We start from the raw sequence: 27,500 nt of genomic DNA, 5'->3' as shown, positions 1-27,500 counted from the left end.
AGGATGGAGGAACTGTCGGAGTGTTTTCACCGAAAGGGGTCCGTACACATACACATACACACACCACACAGAAGCACACTCACATACACGTATACTACATAAACACACAGTGCAGAGATGTTCAGGTGTGTGTGTGTGTTTCAGACTCCTCACCTGGTGAATCTGAACGAGGATCCGCTGATGTCTGAGTGTCTGCTGTACTACATCAAAGAGGGTGTGACCAGGTGAACCAATCAAAACCATCATGATCCGGTTCAGACTGAATCTAAACCACCAGTTCAGACTCCATTACGGAGCTGCAGGATGTTTGTCAGATTGTGACAGATATCGAATCACTTGGAAAATATGTATTGTGAAATTGAATCTTTGTGAAATTGAATTTTCGCGTGTGTGTGTTTGTCAGGGTCGGTCAGAAGTACGTGGACATCAAGCTCAGTGGTCAGTTCATTAAAGAGCAGCACTGTGTGTTTTACAGCTACATCAACCAGAACGGAGGAGGTAAGTGTGTGTGTAGTAACAGTAGTGTCATGATGCCCAATCCAGTCACACAGTATTTTCCAGATGGTCGTACCGTGATGTGATTAAAAGCATCAGCCAAATGCATAAATGTAAATGTGATTTGAGTCTGGAACGGCAGACGGAGCTCCACAGAATGAAACACAAACATGAACTCTATTTAATTTGACAGCATCTTACAAAGCAAAAACACAGAGACTTACTTTTGGTAATATTCCAGTGTAGGGGTGTGCGATATTGACAAAACATAATATCTCAATATTTTCTGGGATTTTACCGATAGTGATAATTAGACGATATTTAGCTGAGTGTGTTATTGTGCTGGTATCTTAAGGACTGCCGTGGACAGCTGACTCCTGAAGTTTTGATATTCTTCATATTCTGTGTGCTGCTCAGTTCATACTGATAGAAATTAATCTTTTCCAAAAAGTTTAAATTGATTTTTCCCTTTATAAAGCCATTTTTCTAAAAGTGTGCATTATCGTTGGAGTCAAATTCTTACATTTAATCAGTCAATTAGAATAATAAGTAGTGTTGCTTTCGTCAACCAAAATTATGACTAAATATCGTCGTCAACGAACCTTTATCACGTGACGAAAACGAGACGAGACGCAGCGTAAATGCTGGTCATATGACGATGACTATAAATAAATATATAATGCAATATTGTTGACGAATAAAAACGAGACTAAATGTGGTTTACAAAATAAAAACTATGCTAAAATGTCTCTTCATTTTCGTTGACCAAAACGAGACGAAACAATGTTATAACGTTATTTCGTCTCGTTTAGTCGCATTATTATTATTATTTAGCAGTATTTCTGTTTCCTGAGTCTCGCTTCAGGGGCTGCATCACTTCCTCAAGCCCCACTCGAGGCATTGTTTAGCAGACGACAACAAACATCTTAACGTGTTTGGTTGGTAAAATAAATGTTGTAAATTCAAATCAGAGTGTCTTCCTTGTCTGGCAAGGAGGTATTCTTAAGTCTATAAGGTAACAATAATATAATAAGATAACCTTATCTAAAAGCAAATGTTGGTTTGGTCTATACTACTAGCACAGTGGTATTAGCAGCAGGGCCTTCTCTGCTGGCCCTATAAAAAACATTGATTGTTTTTATTGATTATTTAGGTATCATTTTCATTTGTGTAATGTCCACTAAATTGCCTTTGATTAGTTTAGTTGAGGTTGAACTGGAATATCCTACATAAAAAAGTCCAAGGCCAGCTCTACAGATAGTGCTACCCTTCCTTTTGTTGAAAGACGTCACATCTGATTTGTTACGAGCATTAGTGACAGAATCATCAGCCAATCAAATGACAGCCCGCCCTCTGGGTCCAGCTACGTGCCCAGTGCTACCCCCAGCGTTAGACCGCTCCTTTAATCAGGGATTTCTAAGATACGAACATGAAAGTAAAGGAAAAGAAAATGACAGCTGCAGTCATCGGCGCCTACACCAGATCTTGTTGCTGATCTACTAAAATAGTCTTTTTCAAGGCGCTCTTTTGCAGACAAAAGAGAATAACTGAGAAAGGAAGACCTACACCCAAAGTGAATTAGCTAACAAAGGCCAGCAAAGGTTTTATGCGCCATTTCAATGATTGCAACTATGAGTGCTATCAGTGGCTAACAGCTAGCACAAGTTATTTTGTTGGCTGTGTTTACTTTTAAATCGAGTAAAGTGGCATGGAATGATAGACCCATGGACTTTATTAACAAGTGACAGGAGAGTGCTTTATTATTTGATGAGTATTGTATCATGCACATTGTTATGGAGGTGTAGGTGGTGTTGATAATACTGTGGTGTGGTGGGTGGATGTCCAGAGTTTGTACAGTTTTGCTGCTTTTGGCGCGTCATCATTTTAGAGTGATTCATGTCACATGCGTAGTGCATAGTGACCCGTGTATTGGCCGATTTTACTGACCATGTAGGGAAATTTACTCTGCATTTAACCCACTCCAATCTAGCCTACTATTAAAATAGTTGATCAGGCGTCATTGTCTGTTGAGAGCCTGTGTGCAGCATAATATGTGCATTATATGCATACAGCTGCGTTAGCTGTAACAGAGATGTGTGAGATGTGTACATGTTGCTTACTGAAGGCCCTGACTGAAAGCCCACGGTATGCCACTGCTACTAGGTACTTATACTATATTGACTGGGTTAAATAGAATTGCATTACTAAAAAGAGACTAAAATGCAATTTTCATTGACTAAAACTAGACTAAATGTCATCAGTTTTCGTCGACTAAAACTAGACAAAAATAGTCATGGATAATTCTGACTAAAATAAGACTAAAATGTTCAGACTTTTAGTTGACTGAAACTTGACTAGACTAAAAAGAGTATGAACGTGACTAAAACTAATAAAACTAAAATGACAGCTTCACACAAAGACTAGACTAAAACTCAAATTAAAACAGGCCGCCAAAAACAACACTAATAATAAGTCTTTTGGGCTGTTACCAGGCAAATTAAATCAGTATTAATAATTCATCTTTTCAATGCAGAGGAAACACAGAAGCTGCGTCTGAAGAGGTGTTTAGATGTGTTTACTCACTGTTTAATGCAGGACATGAATGCATTTAACCTGCAGTTACACATGCAGACATAATGTGTGATATATTAAATATAAAGCGTTGAATACTGATATTTGAAATTATATAAAAAATAAAAAGATACTTTAAATGTGAAATTAAAACCTCCTGCAGGTGGCAGCAAGTCTCTGTTAATAAGTGATTCATTGTGATTGAACCGAATCATTTAAACGATTGATTCATTCAGGAACGAATCACTGTCATGATGTTCAGAGACTCAAAACAGTGCTGGGGCTGTGTTTGGGATTATTTCTGTTGTCGAAATAGTGCAAAACAGCCAATATGGCGTATAAAACACAAGTCTCTTAATTAACTTTGTTTATGGAACTGTTGTAAAAAGAAAAAAAAAGAAATCTATATTGCGTTTGCAATTCATTTTTGGAGAAAAACGGCACTCTTGATTAACTACATGAAATTATATAAATATATACATTTTCTGTCCCCATGTCTTGAATTTGTGATCATTTTAAATATATTTTATTGGACTGAATCATGCAGTGAAAGAACACACTTTAAATGCACACTCACTAGTCTAGACTTCAGGTAATAGGCCCTTTTCACATGACGTCACACAACTTCCGTTTTGACGCGAAGCAGGGTAATCTTACTTCCGCCAGCATAGGAAAGCGCTATCCCTACCAGCATAGAGCTCGCCCAGACGCTTGTACATCTGCCAAAAGGATGGTTAGAGGACGACTGCCGCTGTCTACCGTCGTCCTTATTCAAGGCGAGGCGTTTGACATCTCAAACGAATTTACCGAATACCAATCGACGAGATTTGCTGTTTGAAGTCGATGGAGGAGTTCGAAACGCAGCACTGAAGTCATACTTTCTGATTCCCACCACTCTGGCACAATGTTTACTGTCTTTATTGCAGTTAGATGCTTAGATATATTTGTCAAATAAACAAACGTTTTAGACATTTGGTAATGGAAAGCCTTCATTCAGTAAATTATGTCCTGCTTAATACAGCGCCTGTATGTACGAGAATAGTTCAACATAACAAGTATGTACTATTTAAATATCAATAAATGGGGTCTATAATGTTCCCTTTTATTTTTATAACAATTTAATAAAAAAATTAATATTAAATATATTAAGTTTACATAATTGTTTTTTTTTTTACTTTAAAAAAAAATAAATGCGAGTATTTGTGTAAATAAATATGAAACGCACATCAGTTGTTTTTTAACATCACATTGCATATATCCTGTAACCTAAATAAAATACAATCGATCATATTAATCAATAATAATACACAGAGAAAAAAACAGGGTATAAGTTACATGTAGTTAAAGTGAATGGAGGATTTGAAGTAACGTTAATTGTAGAAGTCCAAGTTCTGTAGCACTACGCGGCGGTCCTTTTTGCATTGTTTCAACATTAAGCATTTTATTCTTGAACTGGATAATGGGCTTCTTTTCAGACCACTTGCATTTATGGATGTGAAATTTGCCATGTAGGAAAAAGATTTAATATAAAAATATGATTTGTGTCCATGTCATTTTCCCATAGTAAATAAAAACAATCACGCTGTTTGTCTTTTTATTGCGGAACTATACGGGGAATTTAATTTACACAGTTTACTCACAAATAAACTATCCAAGGAATTACATAAACCGAAATAACAAGTGAAAAGATTTCAAGTATATATTTTGTGAATACAAGCAGTTGGGCAAGCAAGCCTCCCATCTAAGGCAGATGCAGAAAAACGTTCGCAAAAGAATCCGACTGTAAGTACATTAACATTATTAGTCTCAACTCTTAACCAACGCCTTTCATATTTCAAGTTTTTCCCACATTCTCCCGAGAAGTCTTCGGTATAAAGGTATAGCGGAAGTACTGATACACTGCTTTGCGATAAAGCGGAAGTAAGCTGACGTCATTGTGAAAAGGGCCTATATAAGCATGCGCTCTGTTGGTGTTTTGAATGATTTTTGCAAAATACTCTAATGTCAAATCACACATCGGTTAAAACAATTACGATATTATCATCAGACTATATATATCTCACACCCCTATTCCAGTGTTCACAATAAAAACAATGACGTCGTCTACATAGGACAAGAAGAAGAGATTGGATGGATGATGATGGTTTTGTGTAAACTCTGAGTAATGAACAGAACAGCTGCTGCTGGTTAGTGCTATAAGACACAGAACGCGTGGTCAGCTCGAGCTGTGTGTTCAGGAAGCATCACTTGTCTGTATGAAGTCTCTGTGTCTGCGCTGAAGATAGAGTTCATGATCTGTGCTGAAGTATCAGGCGTGTTCTCATGAGTCACACTCGTTAGTGACGTCTACAGCTGTGAACAAACAGATGAACTAACCGAGAGCGTGAGCACGAGTGCAGCAGGGCCCTGAGAGACCGCCATTATTTCTATCCAAATTACATTTGATTTTTTCTCATTTTTCTAGACTTCTTTAATAGTTCATTAAATTTAATAGTTAATAATCAAATGGATGTCTAATCAATTTAATTCATGATTTATTAAAATGTAATGTGTGTTTATTTTTCAGGTTTCTTTGATTTATAATTTCATTAGTGCTGTCAAACGATTAATCGCGAATTAATCACATCCAAAATAAACGATTTTATTCACGTAATAATATGTGCTGTGTATATTGATTATGCATATATAAATATACACTCATACAGTATATACTTTGAAAATATTTACATGTATATATTTACATAATTTATATATAGATATATTTAATATACAAATATACCATATTTTTCTTATATATGTACATGCATGTGTGTGTTTATATATGCATAATAAATATACACAGCACACACACATATTTAAACCAAAAAATATATATATATTTTGGATGTGATTTATCGTTTGAGAGCACTAAATTTCATACAGATGATCACAAACAGTGTTCAAATTAACTAAACTTTGACGTTAAAAAGGATAAAATAAAAAACTTTGACATTTATTAATTTATTACATTTTCAACATTAATAGTGCTCTATGAAATGTATTTTTTTCTATGTTTGTTTGAATTTTTCAGGATTCTGTGTTTATGATGTAATTCATATTTTTTTTAATCAAAAACACTGGTAATCAAATGAAGGCACAAAACTCCAACTATTTAGTTAATATTTTAAAATGTAATCAAATTAACATTTAAACAATTCCTTTAATCTTTTTTGGCATATTGCCATTTAATGGGCAGATTTTGTAACATTCCACATTAAATTCCCATTTTATGCCTATATTTAGTGATTCCTTTCGTGTCATAGATCAGTCATAGGCCCTTACTGACAGCACAGCATGTAGCATGTGTGTGTGTGTGTGAGTGTGTCAGTAACACACACTCATGTACTGTGCTGGTTTTCTCTCTGTCGGTGGAACAGTTGCTGGGATTTGACACAGGTATCATCTGTAAATCATTCACGAGCTCCTTCATCTGTCCTTCCTCAGCACTCCTCCTCCTCCTCCTCTTGTTATGATCGCACAATCTTATACATGTCATGTATTTTCCTATTTCACCACATAAACAGTCTGTGTGTCTTCTGTAAGTTTATCTGTGTTCGTGTGCTTCCTTGGCATGACGTGAACCTGTACATTTGAATCAGAGTCTTTCATCACGCCCAACTCGTTTAAAATCACAGTAAACGGATAAATGACATCATTTGCATGTAAATCAGTCCCTGACCAGTGAAAGCCGCTCCATCTCATTTGACTGTTTCCTGTTTGTTTTAAACTTGATCGACACAAAGCAAAAACCAAATGATTCATAAGTGCTGTTTGAGCTGGTGTGGGTGGGGCCTGCAGGAGGCGGAGTCTTCTTCAATTAGCTGTGAGCTCCGGGGAGCCCCGCCCTCCTCATTAGCTCACCGTTTGCACCGCGATGACATCACTTCCTGTGTGTCCGCAGTGGACGTTACTCTGGAGCCACTGGAGGGAGCGGAGACGTACGTGAACGGGAAGCAGATCACAGAGTGTGTGCTGCTCAGACAGGGTGAGTGTCTCTCTCGTCAAAAATTATTTGCTTTCTCTTTCCTTCAGAGCTGTCTAGCTTGTACTAATCTGAACAATGTCTGAAACTTTGTTTAATGAGCACTTCCAGTGTTTATTTAACTCTTTATGATGAATCACTTATTGTACGCTGCAAAAAAATGATCTTCTTCCTTAGTATTTTTGTCTTGTTTTCTAGTATAAATATCTAAACATTCTGGAATTAAGATGCATTTTCTTGACGAGTAAAATGACTTAAGATATTTTGTCTTGTTTTCTGAAAATATTATCCTAATTTTGTTAGTTTTTGCTTAAAACAAGCAAAAATATCTGCCAATGAGGTAAGAAAAATAATCTTGTTTAGCCTCTGAATTAAGATTATTCTTCTTCTAAAAATCCTAATTTAACATATCATATCTTAAATTGAGACCTAAGATAATAAACTTTCTGTAATACGCCCCCAGGGTCACAAATGTTCAGTAAAAACAATGATCAGCAGCTTTCAGTCTGTCGCCGTGATGCAAACATCAAATATCAGACATACAGTAGTATAGTTACAGGTTTTTTATTAGATTTTTCCATTGTTTTTCTATGTAAACATGGACATGTTTGACTGTTGTGCTTGTGTCTCATGCATGAAACAGCATCTAAAAACACGCCGCTCAAGTTAAAAGAAGATTAACTCCCGTCTTCTTGCATGTTTTTCCTCTTCCACTGCCCGCGATGCATCTTTATCAACACACAAGCTCACTCTGTGTGAATGGTGCCTTGCGATATAAACTAAAACACTAAATCACCCGGCTCTATGTAAATGTGTTTGTATGAACATGACCCCGCCGTCCTCGTGATCACGTGACCCTGAGCTGGACCTCTGGTGACGCAGGAAACCGCATCGTGATGGGCAAGAGCCATGTGTTCCGGTTCAATCACCCGGAGCAGGCGCGTCTGGAGCGCGAGCGCAGCAGCTGTGTGGAGCAGCAGGGCGAGCCGGCCGACTGGAACTACGCTCAGAGAGAGCTGCTGGAGAAACAGGGCATCGACATCAAGCTGGAGATGGAGAGGAGGTGAGACACACACAATGACCGATTGATCGGTTTTGTCGAATAATCGGCACCGATAGTTGATTGCTGGACTATCGGTTATCGGCTAAAATCCCTGCCGATAGATTTCCGGGTTGCATCTACTGCTGGAGCGGCTGAGAACAGTCTGCTCTTATCATACAGAACGAGAGCATCCTCTAGAGGCCAATCACTGACACCCTAGGCTTTAAAATTGTGCATTTTTCAGTGAAACTTTTGTCTTTCTGTGGTTCTAATAAAGTCTGTATGTTTCATTTAGAGAGCTACAAGATCATGCTTTCTCTTTCTGTTTGCTGTTTTTTACTCTTTCCCCGCCAAACATGGAATTTTCTGTGTTCTCGCTGTTATATGCTAGGGGGCGCTATTACGCCTCTCCTGAATGAGTCTAGAATCACTCGATCAAAAACACAGACGAAGACCCAGAAACCAGTGATCTCATATGTAGCATATGCATATGAAAAATGCGATCATCAACACTAACCGCATATAAATGAAAGCTGTCTAATGTTTCAAAGTGAAATGTGGCTCCAGAAAGTGTTAAAGGCCTGTGAAGCTTTGAGATACTGATGGAAGACATCTACTGCATCTTCGCTTTGATAATATTACTGAATATGATCCAGATGTAGTATTTGATAAAAATGCGATTTTCTCAGCTTTTTGCTCAAAATGTTGTTTTTATGGAACCTACCTACATTCAAGTGTTGATAAAAAACAATGCTTGATGCTAGAATTAAACTGATTGTTTTGTTTGAAAGTAGAGGGTCTGATCTTTATTTTGATGTATTGCATGTTCAGATATTCATACAAAAAATATTCTGGGGGCCATGAAATTTGAGTGAAAATCAGCAGAAACGCTGGCAACTTTTTTCAAAAGCACTGGCGGGGAAAGAGTTAAGCCCCATTCACACCAAGAACGATAACTATAAAGATATTAGAGTCCACACCGGCGGACGAGATCGTCTGTTTATTCTCAGCGCACGCTCATCTGCCGCTTTAAATTCTCCAGCTCGTTATAGCAGGATGGATTCTGATTGGCTGTCAGTGTTTTTATCGTTCATCAGCTGGAAAACAAATAGTTCTGGAAGTGATTCCAACAATATCGTTTCTCTATGCCTTTATCATTATAGCTGTGGTGTAGACTCTGCTGTTCTTTAATAGTAGTGTTTTTTCACTCTTTTGGTTTTTGTTCAGTGTCCATTTTAAAAACTATTGATTGATTAATCTGTATCGGCCAGTGTGATCCAACCTAACTATTGTTATCAGTAAATCTACTGATGTGGTGTCTTCACCTCCACGTGTGTCTCTCTCAGGTTACAGGACGTGGAGATTCAGTACCGGAGAGAGAAAGAGGAAGCAGATCTACTGCTGGAGCAACAGAGACTGGTGAGACTCACACACACACACACACACACGCACACACACACACACACACACACACACGCACACTCTCACACACACTCACTCACTCACACACTCTCACACACACACACACACACACACACACACACACACACACACACACACGCACACTCTCACACACACACACTCACTCACTCACACACTCTCTCACACACACACACACACACACACACACACACACACACACACGTTGGGGTCTGTAAAAGTTTTAAATGTTTTGAATGAAGTCTCTTCTGCTCACCGAGGCTGCAGTTATTTGATCAAAACTACAGTAAAAACAGTGAAATATTATTCTAATGTAAAACAGCTGTTTTCTATGTGAATATGTGTTAAACTGTAATTTATTTCTGTGATCTGCAGCTGTATTTTCAGCATCATTACTCCAGTCTTCAGTGTCACATGATCTTCAGAAATCATAATAATATACTGATTTACTGATCAACAAACATTTCTGATTATTATCAATGTTGAACACAGTTGTGCTGCTCAATATTTTTCTAGAGACTGAGATGAATTTAATTTTTCAGGATTCACAGATGAACAGAAAGTTGAAAAGAACAGCATTTATTTGAAACAAAAACTTTTGTTACTTTATAACTTTTATATTACTTTTGATCAATTTAATGCATTCTTGATGAAAATTCTTGAAAAAAATGACTGACTCCAAACATTTGAATGGTTGTATATATCAGTACAAAACTTTTCCAGCAGTGTTACATGATAAGGGTCTGTTAACTGTGTGTGTGTGTGTGTGTGTGTGTGTGTGTGTGTGTTCAGTACGCAGATTCAGACAGTGGAGATGATTCTGACAAACGCTCATGTGAAGAGAGCTGGAGACTCATTTCGTCCCTGAGAGAGAAACTACCAGCTAATAAGGTACCAGAAAAACAGACAAATGCTTTTTTATTTTTTTGTTATTATTTTTATTTTGATCAATTATTGTATCTGAAAATTAATTTAACACAAGCACTTCTATTTTCTCTCTGAGCTGCCTTATCATAAAAAGGAAAGACTAAAAAACATTATTTCAGTAGATAGATCAGTATATAGATTTTATTAGTATTGGCAGAATCTGTTTATATCCTTTCTTTAAACATATATCAGCAAAATCCAATATCTCAACATCTAATTTGTATGTACTGATATATTTGTACATATGATATACATATCGAAGAAAATATTCATATGGAATGCAGTGGCTCTGTATTGTGGTTATATGTGTGCAGCAGTCTGTTTAATTAAGAATCAGCGATCAGCATTATTATCATTAACTAAATCTAAAGTCATTTAAAAAAAAAACTAAACTAGTAAAAATGACAAAAACAACAAAATTACAAAAATGTTTACTAAAATTATAAATGAGAAGAGAATAAAACAAACATATTACTAAAAACTACAATAGTATCTAAATGATACTAAACACTGTCTGCGGTGCATGAATTATTTTGGGATTGTATGGGTTTGTTCTGTATCACATACATTATCAATTGTTTTGTGCAGGTCTTAAAAGATCATAGTCTTAAATTTGATTTTAAATTCTGCATATATTCTGTAGCAACCTTAATCGCTCTTCACATGTCATTAGACAACTTCTTGTGTGTGTGTCACACACACTTATGACTGGTTTTGTGCTCCAGAGTCACATATGTTTTGTGAATACAGGACAGACGTCTCATGTTCCTCGTGTGTGTTTCAGGTTCAGTCCATAGTGAAGCGCTGTGGTTTACCCAGCAGCGGCAAACGGCGCGAGCCGCTCCGCGTCTATCAGATCCCGCAGCGCAGACGCATCAGCAAAAACCCCCAGCAGGTGACCATGAGCGACCTGAAGCTGCAGGCCGTGAAGGAGATCTGCTACGAGGTGGCGCTCGGAGACTTCCGGCACTCGCGGCGCGAGATGGAGGCACTGGCCATCGTCAAGATGAAGGAGCTCTGCCGCATGTACGGCAAACGAGACGCAGCCGAGAGCGAGTCCTGGAGGGAGGTGGCGCAGGACGTGTGGGATACGGTGGGCATCGCAGAGGAGCGCAAGCTGGAGACCGCAGACGGAGAGAGCGGCGTCTACGACCTCAGAGCACACATCGACAAACTGACCGACATCCTGCAGGAGGTCAAAGAGCAGAACAACATGAAGGACGAGGAGATCAGAGCCCTCAGAGACCGCATGATGAAGATGGAGAGCATCATCCCAGGAGTGCAGCAGGTACACACACACACACACACACACACACACTCACTCACTCACTGTCACACACACATATAGTTGAATTTTGAATTCAGAATTTTGCAATTTTGCATCCTTTTTGTTACATAAATTCAAATTTAAATCAAATTTTGAAATTCAGTAGGAATTTAAAGGCGCTCTCAGCTCAATTCTGAGTGGAGTCGATAATGGTTGACATGATTGTGTTTGTGTAGGATGACGATGATGATGACGAATCAGAGGAACTGCCCATGAATGGCGATCAGGGGCGGGGCAATGACCCGGATGGACATGGCCCTCTGGAGCTCCTTCCTAAGGAGGAGCGAGTGTCACGGCTGATGGAAGAAGACCCTGCCTTCCGGAGGGGCCGCCTGCGCTGGCTCAAGCAGGAGCAGATGCGTCTGCACAACCTGCAGCAGCAGCAGATCACCAAGCGACTGGCCAGAGGGGGCGGGGCCGGGGAGGGCGTGGTCCACCTTCCTGGAACGGGACGCTTCATTCCCCCTCAGGACTGCAAGCTGAAATTCCCCTTTAAGAGCAACCCACAGCACCGGCTGTCCTGGGGCCTGAATGCATCCATCACTCTGGACGATCTCAAGGATGAGCGCAACGAGGGACGAGGCCCCGCCCCTGGCATGCCGCTACTTCCTCTACCGTTCCAATTGCCGGTCATCATGCGCGCGCCCTCCCCCAGTCGCCCCTGGCAACCTCCCCAATACGTCAACGGTAACTATGGCAAAGGCAATCCGTTTCCTCAGCAACAGTGGAGCTACAGGCGCAACTCACTGGACGGCTCCACCGTGCCTGGCAACCAGGGTTACTATAGCAACGGGCACCACAACAATAATGGCGCGCAGCATTCAGGGCGCGGTCGCCATCGGCGACAGTCGCCGAGTCCTTGCGCTCGTGGGGAGGGGGCGTACGCACAACCGTACGTCCATCATCAGCGGCCCACCTTCCAGACTCTACCACACAACCTTTCCGATCAACAGCGCGGCAGAAACCAAAAACCACAGGGCTACGTCACTCCGCCGCGCATGAGACGGCAGTACAGCGCCCCCGACCTGAAGAGCAAAGAAACGCCCGTCTGATGTGTGCGCACACTCCGTCGTTTTACTGTCCTTCACTTATGATGTCATGAAATACAAAGCCGTTTTGTTTTAATGGGTTAGTTAACAGTCTCGTGTAGCCAGACTATCAGCAGAAAGAGTTCATTCTGGCCAAGAACCGCCCACTTTTGACAGGAAGAGAGCGTTTGAGTGACAGTTAAGACCTGTTCGCGACGAGAGCGATAACTATAATGATGAACGTTTAATATTCGCTCTTAAGGTGCGCTCACATTTACTGTAGTTCTGCACATTTTTGCAGGTGAAATCAAGTAATTTTAATAGGAATCTACGCGATTGGGAATTTCGCATGAGAGCGAAAGATTTCGCAAACTGGTTCAAGTTAGTCAGGCAACAAAAGCTTGGATTAAAAGTGATTTCTTGCATTGTAAGAGACAGTTACCCTTTTTTTCGTCTGCGAAATTTCGCCAAACATTTGCAAATGTGACCTTGCTTTAAGCAGTGTTTTATGTAATCGCTACACTTTTGATAACGGACAATATACTTTTTTAGTTTGTTACATTTTGAATGCGTTTAGCTAATGTAACCATGACGTAATTAGAAGTCCACATCACGATTATAACGATTAGTTCTGCTCATTGGATTGAAAGCGATTTCTTGGTTTGTCAGAGACAATGGACCTTTTTTTCCGTCTGTGAAATTTAGCCAAAAACAAATCGCAATTGTTAGTCATTTATGTATCCCTACTCTTTTGATAATGGCCAACAAACTTTCTCAGTATTCAAAATTTTGAACAAGTTCACATCACAACTATAACGATAACGAGGAACGATATCATTGGAGTCACCTTCAAAACAATTTTTTTTTCCAGTTGATGGACAACAAAACATTGACAACCAATCAGAATCCATCCGAGCTCGAGCATTTAAAGCGACAGACGACAAAACTGCAGCGCTTACAATAAACAGAATTTAATCGTCCACTGGTGAGCACGCTACTATAGCTATCGTTATAGTTATCGTTCTTGGAGTGAACGGGCCTTTAGTCTTGTGCACACTGACTCCTGGTCATCCAATCAGATTAGAGCTTGTGGTTTTTGCAAAGATCTCATTATTTTAAGTGCAATATGCATGTGTGGGCGGTCCGAGACTAGTTAACCCAAACTCTGTTAACGCACAGTCGCACGTCACTTCTCCGTCTGTGTGTTTAGTGTTATTCAGGATCACGTACCTCCAGCAATGACTCGGCCCAGGACTAGTTGTGCATTAGTCCTGGGTGTTCGTATGTTCAGCCTCAATGTGCCTTAATGAGACGCCGATAATAACCTGAGATCACTGAAGGAAACGCCATGGGATGCTGATGATTTACTGTGTGAGATCTGAGGAAGTTTTGATGCTCATATTCATGGATGTGGTTCTTTTGAACCGGTTCTTGCAAATGATTCGTTCACCTGATTCAGAACGGAACAACTCAAAACACAAATGTTCGGGCTTCAGTACATGTTCAGATGCTGCTAGAATCATTTGACTCACTATTTCATTTTATTTCAGTCTTTCAACTTTTTGTTTTTATATCATTAAAATTGACGCCAAACTCAGCATGTCAGTAATGGTCTTTAGCGTAATAAACTGAGCCAGGTGGTCAATGCTAAACTACACAAGATTTCATCACACTCGTCGATTCACCTCGTTTACAGCTCAATTAATGAACATTTAACCATAAATGTTTGAACTGAATAAAACATCACTGAATGACTCAAATCAAGAACCAGTTCAATGAAACGAAGCAGCTGAATCAAATGAGTCACTGAAATGATTCAGACTAGAGGAGAGAAATTAGAAATGCAAAAGTGTGTAGGGCTGGAATGAGTTTATTAACAGATGATGATGGTGAAAGTTCAAGTGATGATTGAGAGTTCAAAGGTCAATGAAATGGATGTGAAGATGCAAGTTGTGTGAGTTTTAGAGTTGGTGTTTTTTTAGGATTTGCGAGTGAACGTGCTGATGATGGATGTTTTAAACTCGATCAGATGGCTGAAATATTTTGACTATTTATTTGGATTATGAGTCCTGTTGCTTGATCCGGTTTGAGGTTATTTTTGAGGCAGATTTCGATCAGTCCTGCTTGTGTGAGTCTGCAGTGGTGCATCATGCTGGATGCTCAGAATCTCACTCGAGAATCTTAAGATTCCCACTGCATGCCGTCAGACACATGCTGCGTCCCAATTCACCTACTTATACTATGCCCTAAAAGTATGTACTCTTTTTGTGAAGAAAAAGTACATACTTTTGAGTATATAGCAGAATTGGGACAGACTACTTCGTCTTTAACGGAAGCGCTGTTGCTTAGTTACTTGAATTCTGTCACTGTTTAAATTGCCCTGTCAATCATCTTATCACAGTCAACGAAATTCACATTTAATTTAATTTCCTACCGTATTGGAGAGAAATGAGGTCTATCATGCCGAGAACTCTCTTCATATGTTTGCATAATGATGAATTTAAAAGTTAATGACTAAACATATCACATTAATAGTTCACAATGTTGCTGCAGATGAAATATAACGCGCATAACATTAAATATTTTGAACCCTTGTGCATCGATTAAAAAAAGTTACACACAGGTCCATATTGGACAAACATGTCCATGTCAAAAAACAGTCATAAATATTTGAAGCTTGGGAGCACAGAGTTAAGTTTGGTCTCATTTTAAATAAGACCCATGGCAGATTATTGTTGAAGTAAAAAAAGTAAAAAAAAATTAAACAACAAAAAAAAGTTTATGAATTTGCTTTATGAACAATATTTTATATAAAATATATATTTTGTGAAACATGTTGAACTCTGAACCTGCTTGTTTATAAATCTAAACAAGTTGCGTTCCAAATTTGAGGTTGATATCTCAAAAAATGAGTTCTCAGTAAGATTTTGTTTGGGCGCAGTACCACATTTTCCCCATTAGATGCCAGCAAAACGCCGCTGGTGACACAGTGCTTGGATTTGTGATTTACAGTAGTTTTTCTTTCTCAAATATTACTAATACGCAGAAGCAGAAAACAGGAATAAAGCGAGTATTTGCTTCATAGACCCTTTATAGACCAAACCTGATAAAATGGCACCATGTGGTAAAATTTTTTAAAATATTTAATTATAAAGCCTTGCCAACTAAAAAATAAAGCCTATTAACAAAAATGGCATCATTTTACAGTTAAATGGCACTGTGATTAAAAACAGCAGTTTTAATGGGTTTCAATGGGGACATTTTTGTCCAAAAGGTGCTGACTGTAACAATTTTGTGTACCTAGTGTAAAATAGATTTATTAAAGGAAATGAGGGTGGAATATTAAAATTCCAATAAAAATACACACCTGAGACAAAATTTATTCAGTTAGCATTAACGCAGGCAAAATTATAAAAAAAACTAAAAAGGACAAAAATGTCTATAAGGTTGCACAAGGGTTCTATCAGGTTAGACATTGATTATTTATCACTCGAGCCCCTTTCTCTGCCTATCAGTCGGTCTCGCATATCTGCCATGTTTGTAGTTTTTAAACACTTTTGTAGTTCTAGTCGAATCCTCGTCTTCCGCACAATGTATTGTGGGCAATATTAGCTGCTAGAGTGCACTTCGAATTTTAATCTCAAGTAGTAGACCATCCGGGAATCTTTGGCATACTCTTTTCAACACACTATGATTTGGGATATACTAATTCTATTTTCCAATACTATTTAGGACGGATAGTATGTGAATTGGGACGCAACAAAAGACACATGGGAGGTGGTTCTCGTGTTCGGTGTCGTCATGGTAACTGCGTTGCTGGTGGGCGGGGCATCACTCGACCAGCGCAGGAAGTTCTCTAACCCTTCTGGACAATCTGCTGCTGATGATGATGATGTCTCTTATTTACACTCGCAGACTATTTCCTGCCGCAGTATGACGGTTTTTTTTGTTTGTTTCCTCTCTTCTTTTTCAGTTTGATTATGATTTAGTGGAGTAATGTGTGCTTGTGTGCTAGGAGTGGATGTGCACAAACACACGCATGCACTGTTCACTGTGTGTTTGGTTCGAGGTTGACTTTGATGTAGCTTCCAACACGATGAACCTCTGCCGCTTCTGTTTTTATGCTCTTCCGTTGCTCTGTTTTTGAGTTATTTTTGAGTTTTTAAAAATGTCAATAAAGGACAATGTGTATAAAACAGAAGCTGACGTCTGTATCTCTTCAGTATCAGTGTGTTTTATTATTGTTGAAGATTGTTTTTCAAAAAATAAAGCTGAAAATGATCAAACCGGTTAAAAAGAGATTGCAGATTGCAGTTTTAAACTCCTTAAAAAGACCAACATTGACATCATTTTAGAGAAGTTCGCTCGCATTTCATTCAGAACATGTACAAATCTAGTCCTTGTTAGTAAATATGGCTTGACACATTTTACAATAATAATAACTGCTGTAGAATTCAGTCGTTACAGAAATGAGCATCTTCCAGGAAGCTTGTTTTTGTACCCAAGAGAAGCTGATTGTGATGTGCTCATATATGGAGAGGCGCCTGTGGTTTGTGTTTGAGTCTGAGGAAGAGAGATAGAGCTGTGAATCCATCCAGACCAGAAGAACCCAGCTTCACACAGACTCCTGCAGCTCCGCAGACGCCAGCGCTCACAGGTACTGCTCGTCTCCTAGTGTCATTATTTCTCTCATCTGTGTGCTTTCTTTACTGTCACTATTACCAGGGCTTTTACTATTAAAACTATTGCTTACACTTTATTTTAAGGTGTCCTTGTTATATTTAATTATTGAGTAATATTAATTAACTACATGTACTTATGTTGTTAAGGTTAGGATTAGGGTTTGGTTACAGTTGCATGTATTTATGCATAATTAATTGTTATTATAATAGTAAGAACATGTAATGTGTGTAACAAAGACACCTTAAAATAAAGTGTTCCCAAACTGATTATAAATTATGCATAAAGACTTATTTTACTATCACACCAAAGAAATGTCTGTTATTAATTTTTTTTTGTGTTGTGACATTTTCATTATAATTAAGAACGAATCTAGTTTTTAATGTCTTTTCTGCTCAGCAAGGCTGCATTTGTTTGATCCAATATGCAGTAAAAATGGTAAAATATTATTACAGTTTAAAACAGCTGATTTCTATGTGAATATGTGTTAAACTGTCATTTATTTCTGTGATCAAACCTGAATTTTCAGCATCATTACTCCAGTCTTCAGAGTCACATGAAACATTTCTGATTATTATTAATGTTGAACACAGTTGTGCTCCAATATTTTTGTGGAAACCATGATATATTTTATTTCTCAGGATTCACAAATGAATAGAAAGTTCAGAAGAACAGCATTTATTTGAAACAGAAATCTTTTGTAACATTAGAAATGTCTTTACCGACACTTTTCATCAATTTAATGTGTCCTTGATGAAAAAAAGTATTAATTTCTCTAAAAAAATCTCACTGATTATTTTGAAATTCACAATAAATTAAAATGTAAAAAATGACAACATAATACATTTGTACTTTTTTTTAGGAATACATTTAAAGAGAACTTGCAATTTTTAAATATGTCACAATGGACAAAAAGTGTCTTTTTCTCTTTCTTGATTTTGTGGTAAAATGAAAAATGGCAAATTGTGGTAAAATGGCAAAATGTTTTATGAAGTTCTAACATACAGTGACACAGTTTTGCTCAACAGTGTCTTAATATCCGGCAGCCTTCATCATGCCACGCTTCGTCATACTCCTCGTCTTCCTCCTGCTGCGGTGCTTCATGTTCACGAGCAGCATCTGTCAGAGCGACAGGAACCAGGACCATCGGCCCCGCGTCAGCTGCGTGAGTCAGGGACTGACGGCTGTTCCCGACGCCATCGACACAGCCACGCAGGTCCTGGTTCTCACTGGAAACCAGTTCACTTCTCTGTCCTGGTCCATGTATTCTGGATTCACAGAGCTGCACGAGCTGGACCTGAGCCACAATCACATCAGCATACTGGAGCCGCCGGGTAAACCGAAGCACTGCACTCATTTTACTCAAACTCTGAAAAACACTAAATTAATGTTAACTACAAAAATTAAAAAGCAAAAAGTGAAATTCAAAATGCAAAATAAAAGCAAAGTTTAAAATGTTTAATGTAAAAGTTAAATAGCAAAGTGTGAAAATCAAAATAAATGCAACATTTTAAATTTTCAATCAAACTAAAAAAGCATAATTCAAAATGCCAAACAAAAGCAAATTGTAAAAATTAAAATGCCAAGTTAAATAGCAAAGTGTGATATTCAAAATTCAGAATAAATGCAAATTGCTAAAATTTCAAAGGAAATTAAAATGCAAAAATTAAATAGCAAAGTGTGAAATTCAAAATGCTAAAATATGCAAAATGCTAAAAATTTCAAGTTAAATAGCAAAGTGTGATATTCAAAATTCTAAATAAATGCAAATTACAAACATTTTATTGGAAATTAAAATGCAAAATGAATGCAAAATGCAAAAGTCTAAAGGCAAAATTAAAATGCATAAGTCAAATAACAAAGTGTAAATTCAAAATGCAAAATGCAAAAATTTCTATAAAATTAAAATGCAAATATTAAAAAGCAAAATGTGGGATTAAAATTTTAATTTAAAAGGCAAGATTAAAATGCTAGTCTTGTTAAAATTATTTACAAAGTTTAGAGTATTAAAACAAGCTATAGGGCACAAGTACATTTTGTAAATGTAAATTTTTTTTAAATAATTTTGATAAGATAAGATTTGGTTTTATATTTATTAATTTGTATTTTTTTATTATGATGATAACATTATTATTTTCTATTTTATTAAGCCTTTTTATGGTTGTAGATTTAGTCAAGTGTTTGTTTAAAGGCACACATCTTTCATTCTGATGTGACGAGAGTCTCAGACTCTGTGTTTCTTTCAGGTCCAGTGCTGAAGAATCTGAGCGTCTTGCGTTTGTCTGGTAACCGGTTAACTGGTTTGGGAGGACTGGTGTTCCGCTGCGCTCCCAGTCTGATGGAGATCTACTTAGACAGGAATCAGATTCGTTCCCTTCACGACAGCACCTTCAGCGAGCTTCCGTTTCTGGAGATCATTAACCTGTCTCAGAACAAGCTTCCCGCGCTGCCTCCGCGCCTCCTGGAGTGCGTTTCCTCCAGCAGCCTGAAGACCTTCGACTTGCAGAATAACAGCGTCTCGCTGATGCCTGACAATTTCTTCTCATCCAAACCCGAGCTGCCTTACGTTTACCTGACCCACAATCCCTGGCTCTGCAGCTGTGTGGTCGGTTACCTCCACAGCTTCCTAAACGACCAGGAACACAACATCTACATGCACGACGGGCCAAACAACTTTGTTCCTGCCGCTAACTCCATGGTGTGTTCCGGTCCACCTCACCTGCTCCAACGACCCATCATTGAGCTGGAGGAGAGTGACTTCTGTCCACCTGATCCAGCCTATCATCCACCCCTGCACCCCATTGGAGACCAGGATTTCAGACCCACTCATCTTCTTCCAGATTTCAAACCAAATCATAAACATCCAGATATTGGATCCCTTTCTGAATTGGATTCAGAAATTATGAATTATTGGACTGAATTATCGGATCCCTTTCTTGACCTTGTTCCTCGTCCTACAGATCTTGAGCCCCCTCCTGATCTTCCAACAATCTCAGTAAAACCAATTTCCAGCACTCAAACGCCAATTGCTCAATATCACACCACTATAGACTCCCAGCTGCACGATTCCACCAAATCCTGGACCTCCTTTGAAACGTATTGGGTCACTGAGACCTGGACCGAGACGTATTGGGTCACTAGGATCTGGACTGAGATCTGGCATGAATTCTGGATGGACTATTTTACCTTGACTCCAATGGCCAATCCACATCTTCCCTCTCAAGGCACCACAGAACCAAACACCTGGAAAACCGACACATCCCAACCCACAACCCACACTGAACCGCCAACCACTTCTCCAAGTATTCCCAAATCCCAAAGTCAAGATACTGGCCGAACTGAACCACACACAATCACATTCAGCACCAACTTTGGACCAATTATTGGCCAATACCAACCTCAAAGTACCACCCAACCAGAACTGCCCACGATCACTGTCCAAACCACCAGGCAGGTCACTCCGCCGACCAGCGTTGGTCCACACTGGGCAGAAACTCGGGAAGCATTTGGACTTTTGCTGCCCTGGTGCTGGTGGCTGTTTGCTGGTTTTCTGTTTCTGTGTGTACTTTCTGCTCTCACTTCCTGTTTCCTGTTCCTTTGGCTCCTCAGAAACTACCTTGTCATCTACCGGCGACTCAAGCGTCACGTCTCGCCCTCACGGGTCACCCTGCGGGCGTACAGACGCTCCCAAAACACGCTCGGATTGGAGAATGAGGCCGAGAGTGTGAGCTTTTTACCCCTAGAGCAGATCAAAGACGCTCAAGCCGTGTTCCGGAGCGTCCTCTTCATCTCCAGAGACGAGCAGCACCAAACGAAGGAGGCCGAAGATGTCTCTTCTGTAACAGAGCTGGTGAGAGATAAGGAGCGAGCGCCGCTGGAAGTGTTCAGGAAGACGCTGTACCGAGTGATTAGCGCAGAAGAGGAAGCAGGCGGATGGACGGAGGAAGAGGAGCGCGGGGAGAATGCGCGATACAGCCTGATCCTGAAGGAGGAGAGAGGGCCTCAGAGAGGGCGGAGGTGGCTGGTTGGGGAGTGGGAGATGGGAGGTGGGGGCGTGGCCTGTGAGAGATCCTGCTCTCTGATTGGCCAGCCCTCCACAGTTGCTCTGGAGTGAAGCGCTGGTGGATGTGATTCAGTCTCGACCATCAGTTCAGAACTTTCTAGTATTACTAGTTGGTTCAAGCCGGTGAAGTAATGATAAAAAGTTCTTGCTCTTCTCAGCTAGAAACAGTGGAATTGATTCACTGTATTTCACTAACTATAGGTAACTTTGCAACAACATGCCGACTAATAGCCATTACAGTGTTAGTGGACTAAGTTAGGGTTACACGGCAAAAAATTATTTTCTCCCTTAAAAAAATCCTGGAATCAGGATGCATTTGCTTGACAATATTATCTTGTTTTCTGAAAATATTATCAAGATGTTATTAGTTTTTGCGTAAAAGAAGCAAAAATATCTGCCAATGGGGTATGAAAAATAATGTTAATTCAAAGATTTTTTTTTTTTTTACCTCATTGGCAGATATTTCTCAACCACCACCAGAATGTCTAAATTGGAACGTTAAAATAAAGTGTTACCAATGGAAATGATTACTTATTTACATATGCATATGTTAATTTAGCATGACTTAATCCAGTTCAAATGTTTAATAGCTTCACACCGTTGATGAATTTGTTGGAAATTTGCACAAAAAATAGCAAAGTGTTGTTAAGCCTGATAACTAAGAAACAATGAACCTGTTATTAGTAATGTCACCTAGGCTAGTATATGAATCACCTTCACATGGCAATTTGTTTCATTCAAGCTAAAATCTCATTATGTTTCTAGAGTTTTTCAGCATTCCGTTCTTACAATAAAAATGGTCAAACTTTAATTTGGTTTTGAGGAAATCTTTGGGTTAATTTCATATAGAGGTCTGGAACAAATCCACACGCTTTCAGGGCAATGATCGTATTTAACACCACCTTTGGACCGATTATTGGCCAACCCAAAAAGTGGTCAAATTTAAGCTAAGTTCTTGCTCTTCTTAATTAGAAACAAAGGAATCGATTACTCACATTTATGATCTAGCAGATGCTTTTATCCAAAGTGACTTACAAAAGAGTCAATAATACAATATTCATAATAACTGCAGGTTTGTTTACATCAGGGTTCCTGCACATTTTCCATTTTAAAATTCCAGACTCAAATTTCCAAACCTTTTTGGATTTTCGGACCATATTTATCTAAATTGGTTCATGCAGCATTATTTTCAGCTTTATATTTGCTATATAATAGTCATTCTGTATTTTTTTTATGTTTTTCCAGGGTTTTCTTCATTGATTTTCTGATAACATACAGAGCCCCTAAAAAAAAAATAGCATGCACACTTTTTTGTGCCCTCGAGAAACTATTCACATGCACATTGAATTTGTTTTGCATATATGCGCATTACAATTTCTAGTTTTATATAACCTATTTTCTTTGTGCATCACATGCCATCTTACTATGAATAAAGCAAGAGCATGGATGCATATGAATTAATAGAGATCTACTTGCTCAAAATTTTCCATAGGCTAGTATGTGTTGTGAATCACCTTAAAATGTTGTCTTTTTTTTTTTTTAAAGAAAAATCCTATGCCTTTTTTCAGCATTCCACAATTACAAGCTGGTCAAACTTTCATACAGTGTTCAGAACGTCTCTGGGTCGATTCCCAAATGGAACGTTGTGCCCCACTTTACAGAGAATTCTTCGAAAATGTTCAAATTCATCTTTCTAAATAAAGTCGTTACATAGTTTTTTACTATCATTTTTGCACTAATATCAGAACCATCAGGTAATTTTTTAAAAACTTTAGACACATAATTCACAACCGATGATAAAAATGCACATTTTTCAAAACAACACTTTTTTGCAAATGCTTGGATGCAATACACACAAACCTAAGATCTTTTGTTAATTGATGATAAATCACCGGTTTTGTTAAATCACAGTTTTGTTAAATCACTGGTTCAAAATGACACAAAGTATTACTATTTCAAAATACAACTCCCACAGTACATCTGAACTGAGTGTTTATTCATTTCATAACAATGATCTAACTATCATACAACTGCTCAAAATGCTACAGAACTGTTACATTACTCTTGAAGCATAGATTTTATGGAAAATAATGAACAATATTAAATCTTTAGATTATGAAAGTGAAGCAACTATGTTCAGGTATGATCAATTGTTGGGAGGAAAAAATCCACAAAAAGTCTATATCATTGTTATCAGTTTTTGTTTTTCCTACAGTACATGTGTTTTTAGAGGGGGATAGAGCTGGAAGCTGATGAAAACCATTCATATTTTTGGATGAGGCAGGCTTTACCCTGGCCAAGAGATGAAAATTATAGAATTAGTTTTAATATAAATTAAGATCATACTTTATATATAACACATTTACATTTAGCAGACTTTTATCCAAAGCGAATAAGAACAAAAAAGCAGCTTTGTATTAATAAACAAGAAAAACAAAAACACTGCTAATATTGTAAAATGAATTATGAGACTAATTAAATTTCAGCTGTAAACTAGCTCTACAGGAGACAGTCATTATTCAGTTCAACCCATTCTACTCAAATCAATATAAAGGCGATGTAATTGTGTAACACACAGAAATGTTTCAAACAGATAGTCCTGCCCCAAACACACAAATGTAAAAGCAAAACATTTGGATTTTCAATATTTCAATAAAGCAGTCAGAAACCAAACAGGTGGACTGAAGTCATGTTTATTGGAACTTTGTGTGACAAACAGCTACAGAAACTGAAGCACAGATCAGATTCAGACGGTGGAGAGCTTGGGCAGCTGGTTCCCGAGGATGGCCTGCCGCTCCACACCCTGCTCCGAGATGACCGCCAGTCTGACCACTCCACCGCTGGAGCCGTCCCTCTCCATGGCCAGGGTCAGCGCTGCACACACACACACACACACACACTTGCCAATCATTGGTTCAAATCAATAACTCAAAGCATGCATCAATCTGCAAAAAAAAGCCTTCTTTACATCTTTATTTCAAAATTGCAGTTGTCTCTGTGAACCCATAAACCAATGTCCAGATCAGTTTCACATTTATAGGAAACAAGAACATTTGTATAATAAAATTGTATTATATTAACAAAGTCACTTATTGGCCTGATTAACCAAAACCCTGTTAAAGCGCTGAAAATTAATGCGATCACATATTAAAGAGAGCACACTTCATATTTAATAGTATTATATGATTTGTTAACAGTGTTGGGGAGTAACTAGGAACATGTAATTGTTGTGTAATTTAATTTCAAAATAAATGTAACCGTAATCTGTTAAAGTTACTGAGAAAAAAGAAAGTATAATTAAATTAGTTACTTATGATAATGTGACCCTCTTTGTAACACGTTATCATATTTACACACAGATTTAACTCATTTCTTTCCCAAATGGCATTGACTAAAATATTGCTGTGATAAATTAAATGATATATTATAATCTTAATTCAAGTGAAGAAGCATTTTGAAAATCTGCCTGGTTTGAATGTTTGAAAATGATTAACAGTTGAAAACAGAAAGTAATCAGTTACATTATTTGAATAAAGTACCTGAAATACTTACATAAATAATTGCATTTTAAATAAAGGTAACAAAGTAAGCTTCCCAGCACTGTTTGTTACTTACATTCAACAGATTCCAATAAAACATCTGAGTTTTAACCAGTGTGTGGCGCATACAAACATCATTTTGATTCAGTTTGCAATTTAGAGATAAAAGAATCCAAATTGTGAGAGATAGATGAAAATGTTAAAAGTTGCAATTTGTCTCGAGTTAGTTGATTTACAGCACTAACCAGCGAGAGCCACAGCCAGTGCTCCAAAGCAATCATTTCACAAAGCAACTGGTTCAAAGTTTAGTTTTGAAAAGCTTAGTTTCTCCCATCACTAATGCTTGTGTGTGTGTTTTAGGGATGTGCATCTCATGATTGAGGCCGATACGATACGCAGCTCAATACACAGCCATCGATACGATACATTAAAGATGCATATGAATCAGGTTCTGATGCGACGTGATACGATGCAGTGCGATCCGACTCAATACGATTCGATGCAATATGATCGCTGTTAACGCCTTGAGGCCCGTTTCATAAAACTGACTCATTGACAAATGATTTGGTTCCATAAAGCACATTTAACATAGGCCTAGATCAGTGGGTCACCAGGATGATTTAAGGAAAACGTATGTAACCACGTTCAAGACTCAGGAAAGAAGCAACTAAATAAACAACAAAATGAAAGTTACTGGCAGCCGCCTCAGGTCAGAATCAAACGTTTTTGCAACGTTGTACATTGTAGCAAATCAGAGTCATATCTGTTGATTTGTATAACGCAGTGGCCAATCAGAGGAGCTTTAGTGAGTCAGAATCCACTCACTAGTGTTCTTGTTCAGTTCAGAGTTCTGGAAGCTCGCGACGTGAATCCTGATTATAATGAATAAAGTGCAGAGGTGATATAAATAAGATTAATTGTGCCGTGTTGACAGATTCATTGATTATAGTGGAATTTTCTGAGATTGTGATGAACTGAAATGAGTCACAGCTTTTTAAGGAGCTTTGCGTGCTTTCTTTGCTGTAGCCTATTCTCCATTCAGAATTTGAATAAAAGTTTAGTTTTTCATGGACTGGACAAAATATGATATGTCAGAATAGATGTGCTTGAAGGCAAAGCACCGGAACTGATTTCAGACGCACCGACAGCGATTCGATTCTGGAACAGAGCACGGCGGGACTCGAGACCGGTCTGTAGTTGTCTGTCTGTCAGTTTCTTATATATATATATATATATATATATATATATATATATATATATATATATATATAAATATATATAAATGGGTCGCATCAATTTAAAAAGAAGAAAATAGGGTTGCTCTTAAAACTAGTTTGAAAACCCCTGTTCTAGATCAAGCTGTCACTGTGGAAACTTATGCTGAGAACCTAACCTGGTCTAAAGCAGGCTAACACTGCCCAACAGGAACACAACGATATTACCACTGACTCACGTCATTTGGATCTCTCGCGCTGCACGGACTGTGTTTAGCAGAGATTAAGACTTGAAACTCTTCTTTCCCAATAAATCTGTGATGTGCATCGTCTCAGTTTAATACGTGAACATAACAAAAGATGCGATTGCAAAACAATCAGGAAAAAAGGCATTGCATGCAATTTTTTAAGTCATAACATGTAAATATATACAGATACATCTCAAAAAATTTGAATATCGTGAAAGTTAATTTTTTCTTGTAACCTTTTTTTAAAAAAGTGAAACTTTCATATATTGTAGATTCATTGCATGTAACAAAACATTTCAAAAGTTTTTTGTTTTAATTTTGATGATTAGCGCTTACAGCTCATGAAAAATCAGTATCTCAAAATATTAGAATATTTATATTTGAGTTTCAATAAATGATCATCCCTACAGTATAAATTCTGGGTATCTCTTGTTCTTTGAAACACAATAATGGAGAAGACTGCTGACTTGGCAATGATCCAGAAGACGAACATTGACGCCCTCCACAAAGAGGGTAAGTCACAGAGGGTCATTACTGAAAGCTGTGGCTGTTTACAGAGTGCTGTATCAAAGCATATTAAATGCAAAGTTGACTGGAAGGAAGAAATTGGGTAGGAAAAGGTGCACAAGCAACAGGGATGACCACAAGCTTGAGAATACTGTCAAGCAAAGCTGATTCAAACACTTGTGAGAGCTTCAGAAGGAGTGGACTGAAGCTGGAGTCAGTGCATCAAGAGTCTCCACGCTCAGACGTCTTCAGGAAAAGAGCTACCAAGCCACTTCTGAACCAGAGACAACGTCAGAAGCATCTTACCTGGGCTGTGGAGAAAAAGAACTGGACTGTTGCTCAGTGCTCCAAAGTCCTCTTTTCAGATGAAAGTCAATTTTGCATTTCATTTGGAAATC

General features: G+C 38.3%; 3 protein-coding genes across 3 annotated transcripts in view; 2 read left to right on the top strand and 1 right to left on the bottom strand.

The window, feature by feature from the left end:
- LOC306860999 (kinesin-like protein KIF1C) overlaps positions 1-15,593 on the top strand; it is a 32,365-nt gene extending 16,772 nt beyond the window's left edge. The window contains exons 15-23 of the mRNA XM_079403044.1: positions 1-38; positions 145-224; positions 404-498; positions 7,007-7,090; positions 7,970-8,150; positions 9,476-9,548; positions 10,362-10,460; positions 11,281-11,784; positions 12,000-15,593. The exon at positions 1-38 is cut by the window's left edge and continues 38 nt beyond it. Coding sequence (XP_079259170.1) covers positions 1-38; positions 145-224; positions 404-498; positions 7,007-7,090; positions 7,970-8,150; positions 9,476-9,548; positions 10,362-10,460; positions 11,281-11,784; positions 12,000-12,875 — 2,030 coding nt within the window. The 3' untranslated portion in view covers positions 12,876-15,593. The remainder of the gene's footprint in view (positions 39-144; positions 225-403; positions 499-7,006; positions 7,091-7,969; positions 8,151-9,475; positions 9,549-10,361; positions 10,461-11,280; positions 11,785-11,999) is intronic.
- A 1,823-nt stretch (positions 15,594-17,416) lies between these two features.
- On the top strand, positions 17,417-23,578 carry LOC306861002 (uncharacterized protein). The gene is made up of 3 exons (XM_079403047.1): positions 17,417-17,508; positions 18,578-18,865; positions 19,778-23,578. Exons 2-3 carry the CDS (start codon positions 18,586-18,588, stop codon positions 21,643-21,645), a joined length of 2,148 nt encoding a protein of 715 aa, XP_079259173.1. The 5' UTR covers positions 17,417-17,508; positions 18,578-18,585; the 3' UTR covers positions 21,646-23,578.
- A 676-nt stretch (positions 23,579-24,254) lies between these two features.
- The window catches only part of LOC306861024 (proteasome subunit beta type-6-like), a 7,503-nt gene continuing 4,257 nt past the window's right edge, over positions 24,255-27,500 (bottom strand). The window contains exon 6 of the mRNA XM_079403082.1: positions 24,255-24,468. Within this exon, the coding sequence (XP_079259208.1) occupies positions 24,341-24,468 (128 nt within the window). The 3' untranslated portion in view covers positions 24,255-24,340. The remainder of the gene's footprint in view (positions 24,469-27,500) is intronic.

Source organism: Barbus barbus (assembly GCF_936440315.1).
Source record: "Barbus barbus genome assembly, chromosome: 41".
Taxonomy (NCBI): Eukaryota; Metazoa; Chordata; class Actinopteri; order Cypriniformes; family Cyprinidae; genus Barbus; species Barbus barbus.
Note: the sequence above shows the minus strand (reverse complement) of the source record. Positions and strands in the feature narration are given on the sequence as shown.

Excerpts from the sequence above, each read along its gene's own strand:
- LOC306861002 (XM_079403047.1), top strand. The coding sequence starts at position 18,586 with ATGCCACGCTTCGTCATACTCCTCGTCTTCCTCCTGCTGCGGTGCTTC. Across the intron at positions 18,866-19,777 it reads CAGCATACTGGAGCCGCCGG|GTCCAGTGCTGAAGAATCTG; the intron begins GTAAACCGAAGC and ends TGTTTCTTTCAG.